This window comes from Bufo bufo, chromosome 5 (assembly GCF_905171765.1).
Source record: "Bufo bufo chromosome 5, aBufBuf1.1, whole genome shotgun sequence".
Taxonomy (NCBI): Eukaryota; Metazoa; Chordata; class Amphibia; order Anura; family Bufonidae; genus Bufo; species Bufo bufo.
The window spans coordinates 113,565,510-113,586,940 of NC_053393.1; the positions used below are offsets into that span (position 1 = coordinate 113,565,510).

General features: G+C 42.1%; 1 protein-coding gene across 1 annotated transcript in view; it reads left to right on the top strand.

The window, feature by feature from the left end:
* C5H8orf34 (chromosome 5 C8orf34 homolog) overlaps positions 1–21,431 on the top strand; it is a 384,661-nt gene that overhangs the window by 221,364 nt on the left and 141,866 nt on the right. The window contains exon 11 of the mRNA XM_040432398.1: positions 1,704–1,777. Coding sequence (XP_040288332.1) covers positions 1,704–1,777 — 74 coding nt within the window. The remainder of the gene's footprint in view (positions 1–1,703; positions 1,778–21,431) is intronic.

The following is a 21,431-nucleotide window of genomic DNA, read 5'->3' on the forward strand; positions in this document are numbered from 1 at the left end:
TGCTGACACTTTAAGATTACTAAGCCCTTCCCAAAGGTCTCAGGTCCCCTTCTTCTCGAGTCTTTACAGATGTTGCGCGTTCCAGAGCGAAGCTAGTGCCATAGCTGCCAGGTGCCTGCTTTTCATACAGCAGACATCAACGGCTAATGTCCGCGATCCTATAGTCAAATGTGACCACGGAGTCTTAGAGGGATAAAACCCGGAAGTGCACAGTTAAGGAACACCTCCCACAGGCAGAGATTGGGGAAGGTGTTCATTCATAGTAATGAGCCTGAGTTTGTACTAATCTTCCAGGTTAATTACTTGTATATTACAGTTCAGGCCGGCAGGTGGCAGCACTGAACTGTAATATGGTGATTTCTGTATAGAATGGAGCAAATTCCATTACTCTATACAAATTGCAAGTTGGAGTCCAATTCAGATCTAACAAAAAAAAAAAGTAACATTTTTTTTGTAAGACATAAAAAAATATAAAAACTCAAATCACCCCCTTTTCCCCAAAATAAAAATAAAACAATTAAAAAAATTAAAAAAGTGATCCAAAAGTCATACACACCACAAAATGGCATTAGCAAAAGCAACAGATTGTTCCACAAAAAAAGAGCCCTCACACACCTCCATAGACATAACTATAAAAAGGTGATGGGGGTCAAAATATGGCGATGACAAGAAAAAAAATATTTTTTCAAAAGTTTTTCCCCCCCAATATTTAAACACAAGAAAAACTATACATATGCAGTATCACTGTGATCGCACTGACCTGGAGAATAAAGAGCAGACTTCAGTTTTATCGCCTTGCGAACGCCATAAAAATAAAACCTGTAAAACTGTGCCAGAATTGTGTCGTTTTTAAATTTCCACCCCATTTGGAATTTTTTTCTTGCTTGCCACTGCATTACCTGCAATATTAAATGGTGGCATTATACAGTACAACTTGTCCTGCAAAAAACAAGTCCTCATATGGCAATTTAAATGGAAAAATAAAAAAAGGTAAGGCTCCGAGAACGCAGGGAGCGAAAAAAGAAAACACAAAAACGGAAAGGGGTTAATGCTGGTTTGGCATTAAAGAGCTTGAAATAAGTTGCATACAGTCCTGGGAGATCTCAGCGTGTCATTAACAACTGGCAATTGGAGCACTTTTGATTGAGGTCAAAGTTATTCAGACCCGAATTGAATCGAATTTCCTGAAATGTACTCGTCACTACAGGCACTCATTGTGCTACCATATATGATTCATGACAAATAATAGATCATTTTCCTGGTCAATTACGGTAGGTAAATACAATGATTCTGTTACAGGCGTGTTTAGATCTGTGTTATGTAGCGATCAAATAAATGAGATACATACAGGCTGTCATTAAAAGTGAAGGCCGCACTTCTGCTACCTTAAATATCCTGAAGGCATCAACTATTAGATCACAATATTTAGGATTAACCACTGGTAATACTTGGTGCTACAGCCGTTTTGTTTTCATTATGATCAAATAAGATAGGCTTCTTCAATCCATTAAGACATCACTCATCAAAATATACTCCATGGCAAGCAAGATATAAAACTTATTACCCGTGTAATTCAATACCTGCTCTTAAACCTATTTATATAGTCTTGGCATGAAACCTAGAGGTTTACATATTTCTAGAGATTAATTATTGCAAAGTAATCACATGAACATGAAGCAATTTTTTTTGTCTCCTTGGAACAGATTCATTGCCTGGAGCAGAAACATTAATGGAAGATGATGAAGAATTTGAAAGCGCATCTCAAGTGACAGGACCTGTAAGTAAACAACATTGCTACTGACAAGTATAATGGATTAATCAATGGCATTGAGAATGTGGTTGGTATTCACAGTTATCATTTGGTGGGTGACTATATAACAAAAGATTTAAAAAATTGTAAAGAAAAAGGCTCCACACTCCAAAATGGACTTCATCAGACACTGAAAAGGACTATATAAAATCCAATAAGCAATAATATAATAGTACTTCTCAGTAAAAGTAATATATGGAGCTACAGTCATAGGGGAGATATGCGCTGCAGTAAATTAGTAACACAATATCCTAATATTTGGGGGTACTAGCTCTCCTTGGGGAGAGCCCCTTAATCAGTGTGAGAAAACTTATAGGCCATACATCCTCCTTTGGAATTCTGAGAAGAAAGGGATGCAAAATCCCAGAAATCTAGAGGAGCATGTATGGCTTATAAGTCTCCTCATGTCGACTAAGGTGCTCTCTCCCCAAGGAGAGATAGTACCCCCCAAATCCTGACTTAGGCCTCTCAACCAGTTAAGCCAGTACTCTCTGCTCTGCACTGATGAGACACCCCAAAACAGCTGTCTGCAGATGAGACACTGGCTTATTTAATATCCAAGTCACGTCTCAAGACCTAGTTAAAGGGTTGAACATTGATTTATAGGATAGCTGCCTTACATCTTGTGGCATTAGAGGCAGAGCTTGTTAAGAGCTCATTTGCATCCCTTTATTCGCTCAAAATCTTAATAGATATGTAAAATCTTGGCTATTCTCCATGGGAAAACAATATGCAAAGAGGAATTTCCCAATTAAAGAGAACCATCTCACTAGCTCCACCTTGTCGAAATGGCTCCCTATGAGTCAAAATCAGACATTTTAACTAAGCCATGGGATATGACAAGGACATATTGCCAAGCCAATGGGAGCAAGCACTTTATATCCACAAAATTGCTACAATTTTCTCTGGAGGACAAATAGAGACAGTAAATATATGTCAAATGGTGATACATTTTACCTATTTTAATATATTGTATTAATTGATTTGAACAGTAAGGGCCCTGCTGCTGCTACCATATTTCATTTTGTTTTAATAAATATATATGTGTTATGTAGTGGTTTGAGCCAAGTGATTACAGAGGTGTGTCTACTAAAAGGGGCAGACATAGACAGCAGAGGGCCCCTTTGCAAAGAATGTGTCTAAGGGTCCATTCTCACGTCCTTATGAATTGTCCGGAACCGTTCTGCAATTTTCAGTGGGGCCGGAACAGATGCAGACAGCACACTATCCGCACTTCCGGATCCGCAATTCCATTCCCGAAAAAAATAGTCCTATTCTTGTCCGGACAACGCGGAACGCACATTGCCGGTGTCCGTGTTTTGCGGATACGCAAAACACTTACGGACGTGTGAATGGACCCTAATACTAACTAGTTACCCGGTCTCAGTCTCTGCTGGTACGGGCCGGGATGGTGAGGAATGCGCGCACACATCACTGTGCTGCGTCCCAGCAAAGGCGCGCGATAACGCCATTTTATAAGACTTTACTACTGCATAGACCTCCGGTCTACTAGACCTGAAGCGGTGATCGGTGGAACTATGGGCTCCCATGCCCCGCCGCAGTATTTGAGTGTAGGACCCCCTCCTAAGCTGGGCCCCTGAACCAGCTGCACAGGCGGTATGGCCGCCCCTGCCTACTACAATTATAATGCTAGTGTGAGACTAGCCTAACATGCTTTTATACATCAGGATACAGTTAAAGGGGATGTCTCACTTCAGTAAATGGCATTTATCACTTAGACAACATTAATAGAAGGCACTTGGTAATGTATTGTGATTGTCCATATTGCCTCCTTTGTTGGCTTGATTCATTTTCCTCATCACATTATACACTGCTCGTATCCAGGGGTTACGACTACCTTGCAATTAATCCAGCAGCGGTGGTCGTGCTTGTACACTATAGTAAAAGGCGCTGGCCTCTCTGGTGGATGAGACCATGGTAGTGCTCATAGGCCAGGCCTTTTTCCTATTATGTGCAAGCACGTCCATCGCTGCTGGATTGCAGGGTGGTCATAAACCCTGGAAACAAGTAGCGTATAATGTGCTGAAAAAATAAATCAAGCCAGCAAAGGAAGCATAATGGACGATCACAATACATTAGTAAGTGCCTTGTGTTAACTTTCTCTACATGATAAATGTAATTTGCTGAAGTTAGACAACCCCTTTAAGAGCCTACCGCCACTATATACAAAATTGCCCGGCGGCAGACAAAAAGTTAAAAATGACCTACTAATTTTATGATGTTGCCTAAAACTAAGTAGACTTCTAATAGTCATAATAACTGCATTGCTGACTAGAACACTGATTAGCTTTTCTGCCTTAGAGAGCATTGGGCCTCCAGAACTCATGATTTATTTTCATATAATACACTAAACTTTTTAAACATGTCATTAAAAAATAATCATCTACAGTACATTGAAAAAGTATTCATATCCCTTGAAATTTTCCACATTTTTCCACATTACACCCACCAACTGAAACGCATTTTATTGGGATTTTATGTGATATGCCTCATTCACACGTAAATGTTTTGATCAGTGATTTCCATCAGTGATTTTCAGCCAAAACCAGGTGCGGCTCTAAACACAGAACAGGTGCAGATCTTTCCTTTATACCTTATGTCTGTGGAGGCTCCAATCCAGGTTTTGGCTCACTGACCAAAACACTGACGTGTTAATGAGGCTTTAGACCAGGGGTGGGGAACCTCCGGCCCGAGGGCCGTATGCGGCCCACGGTATCATTTCATGTGGCCCCCGGCCCCCTGCCAGAACATAATGTGAAAATGCTTATGACCCCTTCCATTATGGAAGCGGTCATTAGCATACGGGAGGCACAGGAAGGTGAGAACAGCACTGCACTGGCTGTCCTCACCTTCCCTGGTCTTCTTTCAGCCCCACACTGTGTCCTGACACATCCAGCGTCAGGACGCAGTGCACGTAGACGTGCACTATGACCTGACGCTGTGCGGTGTGAGGTGACAATATAGTGCGGCAGGAAGAAGAACAGGGAGGGTAAGTGAATCTGCCAAGAGGCAGCGCCGTACGGAGCTGGAGAGGTAAGTTTATTTGTTTATCTTAAATACAGTATCTGATCTGATGTCTGATTGGGGCTGATCTGAGGCTAAAGGAGGGTGGGGAGGGTCTGATGGGGGTCTGATCTGAGGCTTGGGAGGGTCTGATCTGAGGCTGGGGGTGTCTGATCTGAGGCTGGGGTTTGATAGGGGTCTGATCTGAGACTAGGGGGGCTGATGGGGGCTGATCTGAGGCTGGGGAGGGTCTGATGGGGGCTGATCTGAGGCTAGGGAGGGTATTATGAAGGTCTGATCTGAGGCTGGGGGGTCTTATAGGGGCTGATCTGACCCTGGGGGGTCTGATGGGGGCTGATCTGAGGCTGGGCGTCTGATCCGGGTCGGGTCTGAGGCTGGGGGTCTGATGGGAGTCTGATCTGAAGCTAGGAAGGGTCTGATTGGGGTCTAATCTGAGGCTTAGAGGTCTGATGGGAGTCTGATCTGAGGCTGATGTAGGCCTGGGGGGTCTGATAGGAGGCTGATTTCAGGCTGATGGAGGTGGGGGCAGATATTTTGCTGAGAAAGGGACAAAGGCAGGGACAGTTGCGAAGAAAGAGGCAGGGAGAGTGAAAGCTGGGTGAACCCCTCTCTGGACCCCCTGGGTTTAGCTTCCTGCCATTAATGTCAAATAAGTAACATTCTGAACTTAAAAATTAGACTGCTATGTGTGGTCAATATGGCGCCTGTATTGTATGTAATATACTGTATATATATAGTGCAGGCGCTATTTTGTGCTGCAAAAATACAGCCCTCTAGATTATTTTAATTGAAGTGCAATTTCTGTAACTTATCCCTAAGTCAATTATATGTTTGACCAAATACAGCAGTAAAAAATTTTTATTGAGAATTTTGTATGGCCCCCGAATGATGTTACAAATATCCAAATGGCCCTTGGCAGCAAAATGGTTCCCCACCGCTGCTTTAGACCAACACAAAGTAGCAAGCTTTGTGAAGTGAAAAGATAATGATACATGGTTTTCAAAAATGTTATTAAATAAAAATCTGAAAAGTTTGGTGTGCATTTTTAATTCAGTCCCCTGTACTGTGATACCCCTAAACTGACGGCACAGGCAAGGAGAACTGTAATTAGAGAAGAATCCAAGAGGCCAATGGTCACTCTGGAGAAGCTGCACAGATTCACAGCTCAGGTGGGAGAATCTGTCCACAGGACAACTATTAGTTGCGTACTACACAAATCTGGTCTTTATGGAAGATTGGCCATTTTTGAAAGCAAGACATAAGAAGTCCCATTTGCAGTTTACCACAAGCCTTGTAGGGGACACAGCAAACATGTGGAAGAAGCTGTCCTGATCAGATGAGACCAAAATTCTACTTTTTGGTCTGAATGCTAAATGTATGGCGGAAAACTAATACTGTGCATCACCCTGAACACACCATCCCCACCGTGAAACATATCGATGGCATCATCATGCTGTAGTGATGCTCTTCTTCTGCAGGAGCAGGAAACCTGGTCAGAGTTGATGGGACTATGGATGGAGATGAATTCAGGGCAATCCTGGAGAAAAACCTGGTAGAGGCTGCAAAAGACTTGAGACTGGGGTGGAGATTCACCCTCCAGCAGGACAACGGCCCTGCACATACAGCCAGAGCTACAATGGAATAGTTTAGATCAAAGCATATTCATGTGTTAGATTGGCCCAAAGTACAGACCTAAATCCCATTGAGAATCTGTGGCAAGACTTGAAAATTGCTGTTCACAGACACTCTCCATCCAATCTGACTGAGCTTGAGCTATTTTGCAAATTAGAATTGGCAAAAATGTCAGTCTCTAGATGTGCAAAGCTAGAAGAGACATATCCCAAAAAATTGCAGCAGTAATTGCAGTGAAAGGTGGTCCTGTAAAGTATTGACTCAGGGAGGCTAAAAACAAATGCACGCCACACTTTCCAGATTTTTATTTATTAAATTTTTTTAAAACCATGTATCATTTTCTTTTCACTTTACACATACTTTCTACTTAGTGTTGGTCTATCACATAAAATTCCAATAAAATACATTTAAGTTTGTGGGTGAAAAAATGTGGAAATGTTCAAGGGATTTGAATACTTTTACAAGGCACTGTACAAGGTGTGTAGAGAATGCAAACCAGACCTCCTATTGAAGGAAGGAAACTGATTCTCTAGGATGCTTTCCTGTATGGATGTGTAGAAAAATGTTAGCCAGTTGTGTGACTTGGTTTACGAATGTCATTTTAACATTAACCACCTCAGCCCCTATAGCTTAAACACCCTGAAAGACCAGGCCACTTTTTACACTTCTGACCTACACTACTTTCACCGTTTATTGCTCGGTCATGCAACTTACCACCCAAATGAATTTTACCTCCTTTTCTTCTCACTAATAGAGCTTTCATTTGGTGGTATTTCATTGCTGCTGACATTTTAACTTTTTTTGTTATTAATCGAAATTTAACGATTTTTTTGCAAAAAAATGACATTTTTCACTTTGAGTTGTAAAATTTTGCAAAAAAAAACGAGATCCATATATAAATTTTGCTCTAAATTTATTGTTCTACATGTCTTTGATAAAAAAAAATGTTTGGGTAAAAAAAAAAAAATGGTTTGGGTAAAATAGCGTTTACAAACTATGGTACAAAAATGTGAATTTCCGCTTTTTGAAGCAGCTCTGACTTTCTGAGCACCTGTCATGTTTCCTGAGGTTCTACAATAGCCAGACAGTACAAACACCCCACAAATGACCCAAATGACCCCATTTCGGAAAGTAGACACCCTAAGGTATTCGCTGATAGGCATAGTGAGTTCATAGAACTTTTTATTTTTTGTCACAAGTTAGTGGAAAATGATGATTTATTATGTTATTTATTTTTTTCTTACAAAGTCTCATATTCCACTAACTTGTGACAAAAAATAAAAAGTTCTATGAACTCACTATGCCCATCAGCAAATACCTTGGGGTGTCTTCTTTCCAAAATGGGGTCACTTGTGGGGTAGTTATACTGCCCTGGCATTCTAGGGGCCCAAATGTGTGGTAAGGAGTTTGAAATCAAATTCTGTAAAAAATGGCCAGTGAAATCCGAAAGGTGCTCTTTGGAATGTGGGCCCCTTTGCCCACCTAGGCTGCAAAAAAGTGTCACACATGTGGTATCTCCGTATTCAGGAGAAGTTGGGGAATGTGTTTTGGGGTGTCATTTTACATATACCCATGCTGGGTGAGATAAATATCCGGTCAAATGCCAACTTTGTATAAAAAAATGGGAAAAGTTGTCTTTTGCCAAGATATTTCTCTCACCCAGCATGAGTATATGTAAAATGACACCACAAAACACATTCCCCAACTTCTCCTGAATACGGAGATACCACATGTGTGACACTTTTTTGCAGCCTAGGTGGGCAAAGGGGCCCATATTCCAAAGAGCACCTTTCGGATTTCACAGGTCATTTTTTACAGAATTTGATTTCAAACTCCTTACCACACATTTGGGCCCCTAGAATGCCAGGGCTGTATAACTACCCCACAAGTGACCCCATTTTGGAAAGAAGACACCCTAAGGTATTCGCTGATGGGCATAGTGAGTTCATGGAAGTTTTTATTTTTTGTCACAAGTTAGTGGAATATGAGACTTTGTATGAAAAAAAAAAAAATAAAAATCATCATTTTCCACTAACTTGTGACAAAAAATAAAAAATTCTAGGAACTCGCCATGCCCCTCACGGAATACCTTGGGGTGTCTTCTTTCCAAAATGGGGTCACTTGTGGGGTAGTTATACTGCCCTGGCATTCTAGGGGCCCAAATGTGTGGTAAGGAGTTTGAAATCAAATTCTGTAAAAAATGGCCAGTGAAATCCGAAAGGTGCTCTTTGGAATGTGGGCCCCTTTGCCCACCTAGGCTGCAAAAAAGTGTCACACATGTGGTATCTCCGTATTCAGGAGAAGTTGGGGAATGTGTTTTGGGGTGTCATTTTACATATACCCATGCTGGGTGAGATAAATATCTTGGTCAAATGCCAACTTTGTATAAAAAAATGGGAAAAGTTGTCTTTTGCCAAGATATTTCTCTCACCCAGCATGGGTATATGTAAAATGACACCCCAAAACACATTCCCCAATTTCTTACACCGACTTGCGTGTAATCTGACAGCAGCGTAATGCTTCTATCAGAATGCACATCAGTGCTGCAGCTAGTCGATCGGTTGTTCCACCTGGAAGGTAAAAAAAAAAAAAAAAAAAGAAAAAACCAGGCCGCAACACAATAATTTTATTAACTTTGGAAGAGAACATATAAACTTTAACTTTTTGAACTGAACATTAACCTTTTTGCTTACTGGTGTTTTTGTTTTTTTTACCTTTATAGAACAAACCTCTCCTTCCCCATGGGTCAATGTGCAAAGCGCAAATCGCCCAAAGATGTGGCGAAGTACGTTATGCACTTTGTCCCATGTGAAAGGAGACGTTTGCAGCAGCTGTGAGTGAATGGGCCCTAATAGCCCTGTGTGCCTGTCCTGGTGAGATGTGATCCCTATGCTAGGTGTACCTGTGTGTGGTACTTCCGGAAACACTCTCCTAAGCATAGGGCAGGGTGGTCAGGACAGTCAGGACAGAAATAGCGGGTGTCACGCCTTATTCCACTCCTGCTACAGACACGAGGGTGACGGTTGGGTTGAGGTACCAGCAACGACATTGGGGAAATGTCGCTCGTGTAGACGGCTAACTACACTGGTGGATGGGGCCACGGAACCTTCTGGATACAGGAGGTTCTCGATGATCTCTTCCTGGAATTTGAGGAAGGATCGTGTTCTCCCAGCCTTACTGTAGAGAACAAAACTATTATACAGAGCCAATTGAATCAAATATACAGACACCTTCTTATACCAGCGTCTGGTTCTGCGGGAAACTAAATACAGAGACAACATCTGGTCATTGAAGTCCACCCCTCCCATGAGCAAATTATAGTCGTGGACTGAGAGGGGCTTTTCAATGACACGGGTTGCTCGCTCAATTTGGATTGTCGTGTCTGCGTGAATGGAGGAGAGCATGTAAACGTCACGCTTGTTTCTCCATTTCACCGCGAGCAGTTCTTCGTTACACAAGGCAGCCCTCTCCCCCCTTGCAAGACGGGTGGTAACGAGCCGTTGGGGGAAGCCCCGGCGACTAGGTCGCACGGTGCCACAGGCGCAAATCCGTTCTAGAAACAAATGCCTAAAGAGGGCCACACTTGTGTAGAAATTGTCCCCATAAAGATGGTACCCCTTGCCGAATAAGGGTGACACCAAGTCCCAGACTGTCTTCCCACTGCTCCCCAGGTAGTCAGGGCAACCGACCGGCTCCAGGGTCTGATCTTTTCCCTCATAGACACGAAATTTGTGTGTATAGCCTGTGGCCCTTTCACAGAGCTTATACAATTTGACCCCATACCGGGCACGCTTGCTTGGGATGTATTGTTTTGAAGCCAAGGCGCCCGGTAAAATGTATTAGGGACTCGTCTATGCAGATGTTTTGCTCGGGGGTATACAAATCTGCAAATTTCTGGTTGAAATGGTCTATGAGGGGCCGAATTTTGTGGAGCCGGTCAAAAGCTGGTTGGCCTCTGGGACGGGAGGTGGTGTTGTCGCTAAAATGCAGAAAACGCAGGATGGTCTCAAATCGTGTCCTGGACATAGCAGCAGAGAACATGGGCATGTGATGAATTGGGTTCGTGGACCAATATGACCGCAATTCATGCTTTTTAGTTAGACCCATGTTGAGGAGAAGGCCCAGAAAAATTTTAATTTCGGAAACTTGGACTGGTTTCCACCGGAAAGGCTGGGCATAAAAGCTTCCCGGGTTTGCGGTTATAAATTGTGTGGCATACCGATTTGTTTCTGCCACAACTAAGTCTAAGAGCTCCGCAGTCAAGAACAGCTCAAAAAATCCCAGGGCCGAACCGATATGAGCCGTCTCAACCCGAACTCCAGACTGGGCGGTGAAAGGGGGAACTAATGGTGCGGCTGAAGTTGGTGACTGCCAATCAGGGTTTGCCAGCAGCTCAAGCATTCTAGGGGCTCTACGGGCCTGTCTGTGCGGTGGCAGCGACGGGGTAACTACTGCACGTGCCACCGTACCAGCTTCAACTGCCCTTCTGGTGCTCGCTACTTCACCATGTTGTACGGCAGTGCTGGTACTAGGTCCAGGAAGGGCTGCGCTGCTGGTGTATGCCTCACCACGTGATCCGGCAGCGACAGCCCCACTCTGTTGCTCTTGAAGCGGATCCTGCGTAACCTGTGGTCTAGCGACACGGGGCCGGGTACGCCTGGTGCTATCAGGGACCTCAGCCTCCTCGTCCGAACTTTGGGTCAGAGAGCCACTGCTTTCTATAGGTTCATATTCTGACCCGCTAGATTCGTCAGATGAGGGTTCCCACTCCTCATCCGACTGGGTCAGAATCCTGTAGGCCTCTTCAGAAGAATACCCCGTGTTTGACATTTTGGACTACTAAATTTAGGGGTATTCCCTGAGACTACCCAAGAAAAAAAGCAAGCCTGTCTTACAAAGGGGAGGCTAGCGAAGTACCGGAGGCCGCTGCGGTTGATAAAAAATATCAAAACTGATTTTTTTTATCGCCGCAGCGCGTGTAAAGTGAATGTGCAGTGATCAAAAAATATATATTTTTTGTCACTGCGGCGGGGCGGGCGTGGGTGAACGCACGTGTGGGCGACCAATCAGGCCTGATCGGGCAAACACTGCGTTTTGGGTGGAGGGCGAGCTAAGGTGACACTAATACAATTATAGATCTGACCGTGATCAGTTTTGATCACTTACAGATACTATAAAAGTACAAATGCTGATTAGCGATATGCTAAACAGCGAATAAGTGACTGCGGTGCGGTGGGCTGGGCGCTAACTCACGCTAAACTACCTAACCAAGGGGCCTAAACTATCCCTAAAACCTAACAGTCAATACCAGTGGAAAAAAAAAAGTGACAGTTTACACTGATCACTTTTTTTCCTTTCACTAGTGATTGACAGGGGCGATCAAAGGGGTGATCAAAGGGTTAATTGGGATGCAGGGGGGTGATCTGGGGCTAAAGTGTGGTGTTTGGTGCTACTTACAGTTCAGTCTGCTCCTCTGCTGGATCCAACCGACGAAAAGGACCAGCAGAGGAGCAGACAAGCCATATAACAGATCATATTTACTAATATGATCTGTTATATGGCTTGTGATTGGTTTTTTTGAAAATCGCCAGCCTGCCAGCCAATGATCGTTGCTGGCAGGCTGGTGACGAAATTGTTCTTTAACTTTTGCCGGCCCGTGATGCGCATGCGTGGGCCGGCTCTGACCGAAATCTCGCGTCTCGCGAGATGACGCACGGATGCGTCCAGGAGGAATGAATCAACCACCTTCCGGACGCATCCGTGCGTTAGGCGGTCGGGAGGTGGTTAAAGGATAACTGTCATATTTTTTTTATTTCCTAGTTTATTAGAGCTAGGCATGTATACCTGAGTTAGTCTGTCAACGATTGCTAAAAGATCTGTAATTACCTTATAATAACAGCTTTCATTAATGTCTCCTGTCTCTTTCCACTGCTCCCTTAAAAGACCGTTGCTAGGGCTCATCTGTCTCCCCACTTAATGTAAACAGAAGACAGAGGGGCGGTCCTTCACACTGCATGCCTGCATTAGGCTTCAGAGTGAGGAGGCGTGTCTTTCAGTAATCCAATCTGATTGGCTTGCAGGAAGCTGCTGGCTGCAGCAAGTGTGTATGGGAAGTAAGGGAAGGCGGTTTTGACCTCAGAGAACTGGCAGAGGAGCCATTTTGAGAAGATCCTCATATTGTAGGATTCAAGACAGCTGTAACTAAGGGGAAAACTCAAGGAAAACTGTGGTATGTGAAGAAACTAAAGATTGCTTTATGCATAATGCTGCTGCATCAGTAACATATGCAAAACATTTTTTTTTTACGAAAACATGACAGTTATCCTTTAACAGAGTTTTCTGGTTTCCATCAACATTCTTTAAAATAATCATGTATGAAGGTAGCTGTAATTTTGTAATGTATTGTTTTTACCTTTATTGATCTTCTTTTCTGAGCTGTGGTCACATAATCATTTCTGTGTAGCTCTTTCTTATTTCCTGATATTATATTCATAGGCAGGGCCGTGACAGGTGGTGTCTGTGTAACTAGCAGGGTGGTAGGAGCTATAACCTAGCTGGGTGTTAGGGGCATTGATAGCGGAATGTCTATGTAACAAGCTGGGTGTTGTTAAGGGCGGTGATAGGGGAGTGTCAATGTAACTAGGTGGGTGGAAGGAGCTATAAGCTAGCTGGGCGTTGTTAGGGGAGTTGATAAGGGAATGTCTATGTAACTAGCTGGGTGGTAGGAGCTATAAACTAGTTGTTAGTAGTGTTGATCGCGAATATTCTAATCTCCCATTTTTCTCGCGAATATTGGCACTTCGAGAATTTGCGAAGATGTAGAATATAGTGCTATATATTCGTAATGGCGAATATTCTAGATTTTATTTTTCATCAGTAACCTCCCTTCTTGCTTGTGGGTCAATGAGAAGGCTGCAATATCTTTGTCAGAGCTTAGCAACATCCCTAGCAACCAATAGGAAAGTTGCCTTCCCCTTTACTATATAAGAACCTCCCCAGCAGCCATTTTCTGCTGTTTTTTGCAGTTCTGAGAGAGAGAGCAGTGACATTGCTGTGCTCTGTGCTTTCATCTGGATCCTATTCCTTATCCAATCACATTAGATAGTTAGTTAGCTCATATATATAATACAGATAGTTAGTTGGAGATAGTCAGTGTAGGTTAGATAGTGATATAGTGTAGCTGATAGGTTCCAGTGCAGGGTGTTAGGTAGTGTGATAGGAATTACTGTTTCTCTGCTGTCCATACATACATGCTACAGACATAGTGTTGTGATGTCACAACAATACTTAGTGCACCCATCAGTAATATCTACTCAGACCTGATAAAATGTGAAGTTGCATGTATTGCACAAAATATATGCGCATCATTAGTGACGATTTGCGCAATCGGGAAAATAATGACTGGAGATCTTGAATTCTAGAATTGGAAAAGTTATTGCAAATACAGTATTATGCGTCAAATTCACTAAATATTGCGAAAACGAATATTGCCTATGCCGCTCATCACTAGTTGTTAGGGGCGGTGATAGGGGAGTTACTATGTAACTAGCTGGGTGGGAGGAGCTATAAACTAGCTGGGTGTTGTTAGGGGCAGTGATAGGGGAGTGTCTATGTAACTAGGTGGGTGGGAGGAGCTATAAACTAGCTAGGCATTGATAGGGGCAGTGATAGGGAAGTGACTATGTAACTAGGTGGGCAGGAGGAGCTATAGACTATCTGCACGTTGTTAGGGCTGTGCTGGAGCTGTGGCAGAGAAAGGAGAAGTGCATCATGGGTTTGGCTGGATACAGGAACAAGCAACAGGAAGTGCAACATACAGGATGTAAAGAAACCAGAGTAATTTGTTCACATGGTGACATTGGATCAGGAGAGCCTAAAGCATGCTGCAAGTGTACAAGAGGTCATCTAGTAAATACCAGAATAACCCTGGAAATCCCCTTTAAGGTCAATAAAGAACAGGTAGTACACAAATATGTCAGTATTTTGTGCTATATTTCAACTACATTAAGTATTTTTTTTTTACTACTGATATATCATCTCTAAAGGAAAAATCCTGATACTACAACTGACTATATTTTTGTCCAAAAATATTTTGTCTATGGCTACCTGACAGAACAATCCCTCTTTTCCAGAAAAGCAATAGGTTGCAGTGGGTGTCCAACTGGCAGGACCTCCAGCAATCAGCTGTTATGTGAGGGGGAGCACAGCAGTAAGTGTTCAGGTTCCCTACAGAAATATAACATTACAGAGTGCCTTTTGGAATGAATAGACACTCCACCAATAATGCAGTTTGTAGCCACTCTTTGTTGATTGTTAATTGTTGAAGGTCCTGAACAGTGGACCCTTCTCATTAACAGACCTAACAGCATAAGACCCTTTGAGGGTCAATACCTGGCGTGATATATAGAGGTTCCAGTACTTCATAAATGTAATGTCTAATAATCTTTAATACCCTCTGCAAATATATTAACCAATTGGAATAATCTATGGAGGCTGATTCTTCTTTTTTGATGGTTATACAGTATATCAGCTCATGAAGTGTTTTTGTAAAGCAAATACTAAACGTGGTCAATGTGAAAGTCTCTGTGGTTGAAAATGCCAGACAACGTGCAATTATCTCCTTGTAATTATTGGCATCAAGCTTCTTTAAGTGTCTTTTGATGTCTGCAAAAGAAATCTGAGCTCATGTACCTTTTGATGACAAGTGACCTTGTATAATGTGCTAATCATATCCCACCTAGGGGCCTACACTAGGTAATTGGCATTTACCTTGGATGGACGCATTTGTCTTGCTCTGGACATGCATTTTACGTACAGAAGACACTTGATTGTGGGAACGACCACTTATAAGAAAGTGTTCAATTGAATAGTTCATCGGGGTGAGCAGGTTAATACCAGAACAGGAATTGGTGATTAGATCTCTGGGGATTTTCTCATGGCACTCCGTGACCTTCAGCAACTCACTTTCCTTCCGTTGTGCCTCCTGGAATTAAACATTGTACTAGAACCAACATAAGCAAGTAGAACATCCATCGCCTTGATGTTATTGTTTTACATCATTATAGCTTATTTCTGCAATTATCTAATTAGAAGCGTGCACAATGCATTTCTCTACTCGCTATATCACTGCCTTTTGAGTCACTCTGTTCAAATTAGAACCAAATGTTAAGTAGTATGCAGCTGGTAGGTTATTTTATGAACTTTTATATTTTCTTTTCTTTACTAGTCTCCTTAAAGTTTTACATCATGAAGATTCTTAAAAGGCCCTTTGGGCTATAACAAGACTGTATATTGACTTGCGCTAATATTCTTAGAAAGTGAAATAAATGAGATGCAAGACTATACATGTGGCATTCAGTCTACATAGAATTTTCATTGAACCTTGTTTTGAGTTAAAAGTGGTTGTTTTATGAAGACAACACTGTGCATATGTCCTATTACAGCATAGGGACGTCATAGAAGAGTGATTCCCTGCTTGAGACCACCAACCCCCCCTATATGAGCCCAAGCTGAGGGCTGCTTTGTACAAGTGCCTCCCGTTCTGGTGAACTCAAGCCATCCTTGTATTACTAGGATGGCCATTTACCTCAATGGCTGCCACATCTTCTCACAGCAGAATCAGCTGTTTTCCATGGGCAGTATCCATGGAAAGTGTTGTCTCTGCTGAGAAAACCCTTTTTACATTGTGACAAAGCTATGAAAGTTACAGTCTATAATAGACATTGTATTGCACCCTATATTCTCAAGCTATTATTAGATTTGTAGAGAATATTAAATTCTTAAAGATGGTTAAATGTGGTTTGCATCACATTTATAACAGTAGTAGCTAACCCCTTAAAACATAACAGATGTGGCTTAGCTATAATAAAAAATATATGTCCGTAGTGTATTGCAGATCCGCAATACACCCGGCCAGCACCCCAACTCCGGAAATGCGGATGCGACAGCACACACATGGTGATGGATCATGTGACTGACCATGTGATGAGCGTAGTGACGTCATCAAAGGTCCTATTCCTCACAGAACAGGACAGAAGAGATGCCGGCTGCGCAAACAAGTGGATTAAGGTGAGTTAAATTTATTTTTATTTTTTAACCCCTCCAGCCCTATTTTACTATGCATTCTGTATTCAGAATGCTATTATTTTCCCTTATAACCATGTTATAAGGGAAAATAATACAATCTACACAACCTTGAACCCAAACCTGAACTTCTGTGAAGAAGTTCGGGTCTGGGTACAACAGTCAGTTTTTTATCACGCGCGTGCAAAACGCATTGCACCCGCGCGATAAAAACTGAGCAACGGAACGCAATCGCAGTCAAAATTGACTGCAATTGCGTACCTACTCGCGCGTGTTTGCCGCAATGCACCGGGACGCATCCGGACCTAATCCGGACACGCTTGTCTGCAAGGGGCCTAATATGTATACTTTTTTTTATTTATGTAAGTTTTACACAATAATATCATTTTTGAAGCAAAAAAATCATGTTTTAGTGTTTCCATAGTCTGAGAGCCATAATTTTTTCAGTTTTTGGGCGATTATCTTGGGTAGGGTCTAATTTTTTGTGGGATGAGATGACGGTTTGATTGGCACTATTTTGGGGTGCATATGACTTTTTGATCGCTTGCTATTACACTTTTTGTGATTTAAGGTGACAAAAAAAAAATTATTTTTTATTTTTTACGGTGTTCATCTGAAGGGTTAGGTCATGTGTTATTTTTATAGAGCCGGTCGATATGGACGCGGCGATACCTAATATGTATACTTTTTTTTTTAAGTAAGTTTTACACTAACAGTTTTTTTAAAACAAAAAAAATGATGTTTTAGTGTCTCCATATTCTGAGCCATAGTTTTTTTTATTTTTTGGGCGATTGTCTCAGGTAGGAGCTCATTTTTTGCGGGATGAGGTGACGGTTAGATTGGTACTATTTTGGTGGGCAAACGCCTTTTTGATCGCTTGCTGTTGTACTTTTTATGATGCAAGGTGACAAAAAAATTGTTTATTTAGCACAGTTTTCACCTGTGTTCATCTGAGGGGTTATATCATGTGATAGGTTTACAGAGCCGGTCGATACGGACACGGCGATACCTAATATGTATACTTTTTTCCCCTATTTTTTACCAGTTTTTTTTTACTTTATTTGGGGAAATTTAAGTTTTGGTTTATTTTTACTTAAAACTTTAAATTTTTGGGGGGGGAAAACTTTATTTTTTCAACTTTCTTTTTCACTTTATTTTTTGTTCCACTTTAGGACTTCAACTTTTGGGGGTCTAATCCTTTAGAATGCATTCCAATATTTCAGTATTAGAATGCATTGGCTGTATGAGTAATACAGTGAGTATTACTCATACAGCTTCCTGCCTGTGAGATCCAGGGGGCTGGATCTCACAGGCTCGTCACCGGAAGGCAGCGCGATGCCTTCCTTAGGCATCGCGCTGCCTTCCATGCCATCGGGTCCCCCCTACAGCCGCATGGGGACCCAATGGCATCTCCGATTACCGCCGCAACCGCAGGTTGTAACGGATCTCCTGGCACCCCGACCGGGTACCTCCGTCGATGGATGCTCCTAGCACTTCCCGAGGACTCCAAGCACTCCACTTGACACCGTAAGCACCACAGACCCCACGAACCGCCGAAGCTTGGTTGAGGTCTCACCGTCTCCTACCCACCCTGGACCTACGACAAGGCTCCAGGCTCCAGTGGGTGAACCTCTCCTAAATCTAGAGGGCAGGAACAGCTCTTACAAGAGCTAATAGTATAGCCAGGGGAGTATAACAAATCTTCAGCGTATAGCAATCCCCAGTGTCGACCAGTTACCCAAACACCAGCCTCAACATGATGAAGGGTAAAACAGGAACTCTTTATTGAACACACAAGCATTGACTTATGCACATTTTCCAACAAGGTTACCACCCACAGGGTTTTGTAAAAACAACCAATAAACACGTACAATACAGTAAAACACTCCCACACAAAATCCTCCCCTGTGCCTGTGATACAATTACCTTACACGGGTTAATGTAATCATCACAGGCAGGAGAATACACAATGTCTTCTGTCCTGGAGACAACCGAGGAATAATTCAATCATCTCTCAGGACAAAGGGAAATCGCCAATACACACGTGGAGACAATAGGACAGACATCACTACTCAAATATACAATGTCCCACCCTTTACAGTACACATAGACATTTAACATATCCCAAAATGGCACGAATTAGACCAGGGGTTCAAAAGTTTAGCATGGGCTGATGAGAGGGCCCATAATCCTGGGGCAAGAGGCTGGCAAACAGGCCCCTCCAAAACCCAGTGGCGAGGTTGGTTTCGCCACACTGGTAAAAGCCGCAAACCGCAGGTCTGAATTGACCTGCGGTTTACAGCGATCTCTGACACGGGGGGGTCACGGTACCCTTCCGCGCATTTAGCCAAGGTGCCTGCTCAATGATTTCACCGGGCGGCGGTGATCGGAACTATACATGACATACCGGTACGTCATGTGTCCTTAAGTACCAGGACAACATGCCGTACCGGTACGTCATGTGTCCTGAAGAGGTTAACCAACCAAAATACCCCTTTAGATACCCCTTTAAACATAGACCACTTTGAAAAGTGGTGTGGCAGAAATGTTGCAGAAAATGCTGCAATCGGCATGTTTTGACATTTTTTAAACAAAAAAACTGATGTATCTGGTTTGATAAATGTCCCCCAATAATTTATGCATTCAACTATTAAATAAAAAGAAATTGAAATAGATTACTTACTTATCTATAACCTGAAATGGTACGTCAGCTTGTCCTTTATAAAGCAAGGCCTCTTATAGCTACATAAATGTAAATATAAGAAAGGTTTGGCTGATGGAATACAGGGAAGCAAAACAAAAAAGTTTTTTCTGTCCTTAAAGGGGTTTTCTATCTCCTACATTGATGGCATATTGCTAGGATATGGCACCAATGTCAGATAGGTGCAGGTCCCATGTCTGGGACCCAGTCCTATCTCTAGAACGGGACCCCTGGAGTAAACAAAGACTAGCCATGCACGTGCAATCACTGTCTGTTGATCACTATGGGAGTTTGAAAAATAGACGAGCATTGGCTCTGCTTTTTCCGGCAGTCCCATAGCAAAGAATGGATAGTTGGCTGTGCACACCCTTCACCATTATAGGACTTGTGAAAATAGCCTACTGAGCTCGCTCTGTTATTTTCAGAACTCCCATAGCAGTGAATGAAAAGCAGGCCACACATGTGTGGTGTGCTCTCCTTCACTTTGGTGGCCAGTTCTGGAGATAGGTGTGGGTTCCAGAGGTGGGAGCCACACCTATCTGACATTGATGGCATATCCTAGTGATATACAATCATGTCCCAGATGTGAATACCACTTTGATTTCAAAATTAAATTTGTCCTTAAAGGTAAAGGAGTAAGTTTTGTTTATTTGTTTAACTAACCAAAGACTTCTTATTTTGAATATCAGGATTTCCCTGGATATTGTAGTGTATATTCCAGTTGTGATTTTATAATAAAGACATTCTGCCTCATTATACTAGTAATGGAAAATACTGTCTAGCACTTAATTTGCATAGTAAAGGACTGCATTCGGGCTCTGTAATGGTTTCGGCATTAAATACTGACTTTGAAGTGACTCGGCAATGACATTTCATCTTGTGTTGCTTTTGGAGTCTGTAGGTTAAGATATAAAGCTGCTGGTTGACATAATGAAATGTGACATTTTAATCTCAGGAATGTAGATGCATGAGGTGTGACATACGAGCCCACTTCAGTGTCACAGCCCAAGCATGGAAATACACAAAGTACAGTCTTCAAGCTTTTACATTTCAGATTTTTTCCCCCATATTTTTATTTTAGTAAATTTTATAAGTGATAGATTATGTAACTATGTGTAAAGAACATTCATAGTTTAATTTTCTTTTGACAGAAATAAGTTGAGTAATAAGTACAACATTTACATTCGAGACTTTGGAGAAGACTTATAAATCATGAGATATAGTTAATTAAATACTTGCAAATTACAGATACATTAGAATATTCTTATCAGAGCAGGATTCATAAGAGCATCATTTATACACCAGATTGTAAGAATCAGGAAATATTCCTCGAATCTGTTCTTTTAAATACCTATATATTTTGTTTGAAACATGTTTTTTTTCTGAATAATACTTTTTCAGGTTAGTTAGTAATCATATGTGCAAATAGGAATCCATCCATTATTTTCCTAGTCACAAACATTACACATGTAGCTATAAGGCTGCATTACAACATGCATGGTTTATTTGTATATTTATGGTGTCACTCATGGAAAAGGCAAACTAAAAACTACTGTATATGCAGCACACTGCTCCATGTTCAAAGGCAGATTCAAACACTGGAAACATGGAAAAATCTTAATTGCATTACTGGTACTATTTGAAAATTAGAAGCTTATTTCGCACATTTGTTATCAAAATTGTGTCAGGCCCATCTACCTGCGACAAGGTGGCTTCCAACAGATGGGACCTACGCTATCAGACTTGCCTTTCTTGGGCCTACGTCTACAATATTCAGGGCAATGTGGAGTCCAACTTTATTATATTCTGACTAGCAGAAGGACCCGGCTTCGCATGGGTATATTTCATCTATTTCATTTAATGTTTGTGCATGTCATTAAAACATATAGATAGTATCCACTATAACATTGACATCCCCAGCGCCCTGCCCCTTTAAAGCTGACCTACAGCAGTGAAGAAAAATGTCTGGGTTGTTATGGAAACCTGGTGTAAAACTGTGTGTATGTGGAGACTAAGGACCTGCGAGCTTCTATTGGCTGATGACATGTGTATGGCAGTTGGGATATGAAGAGAAAGACCTGCATATTGGCTAATGTAGGTCATGTAATGTGCCATATTTGCATTTTTTTGGGAATATCTCAGGAACGGTATGTGCTAGAG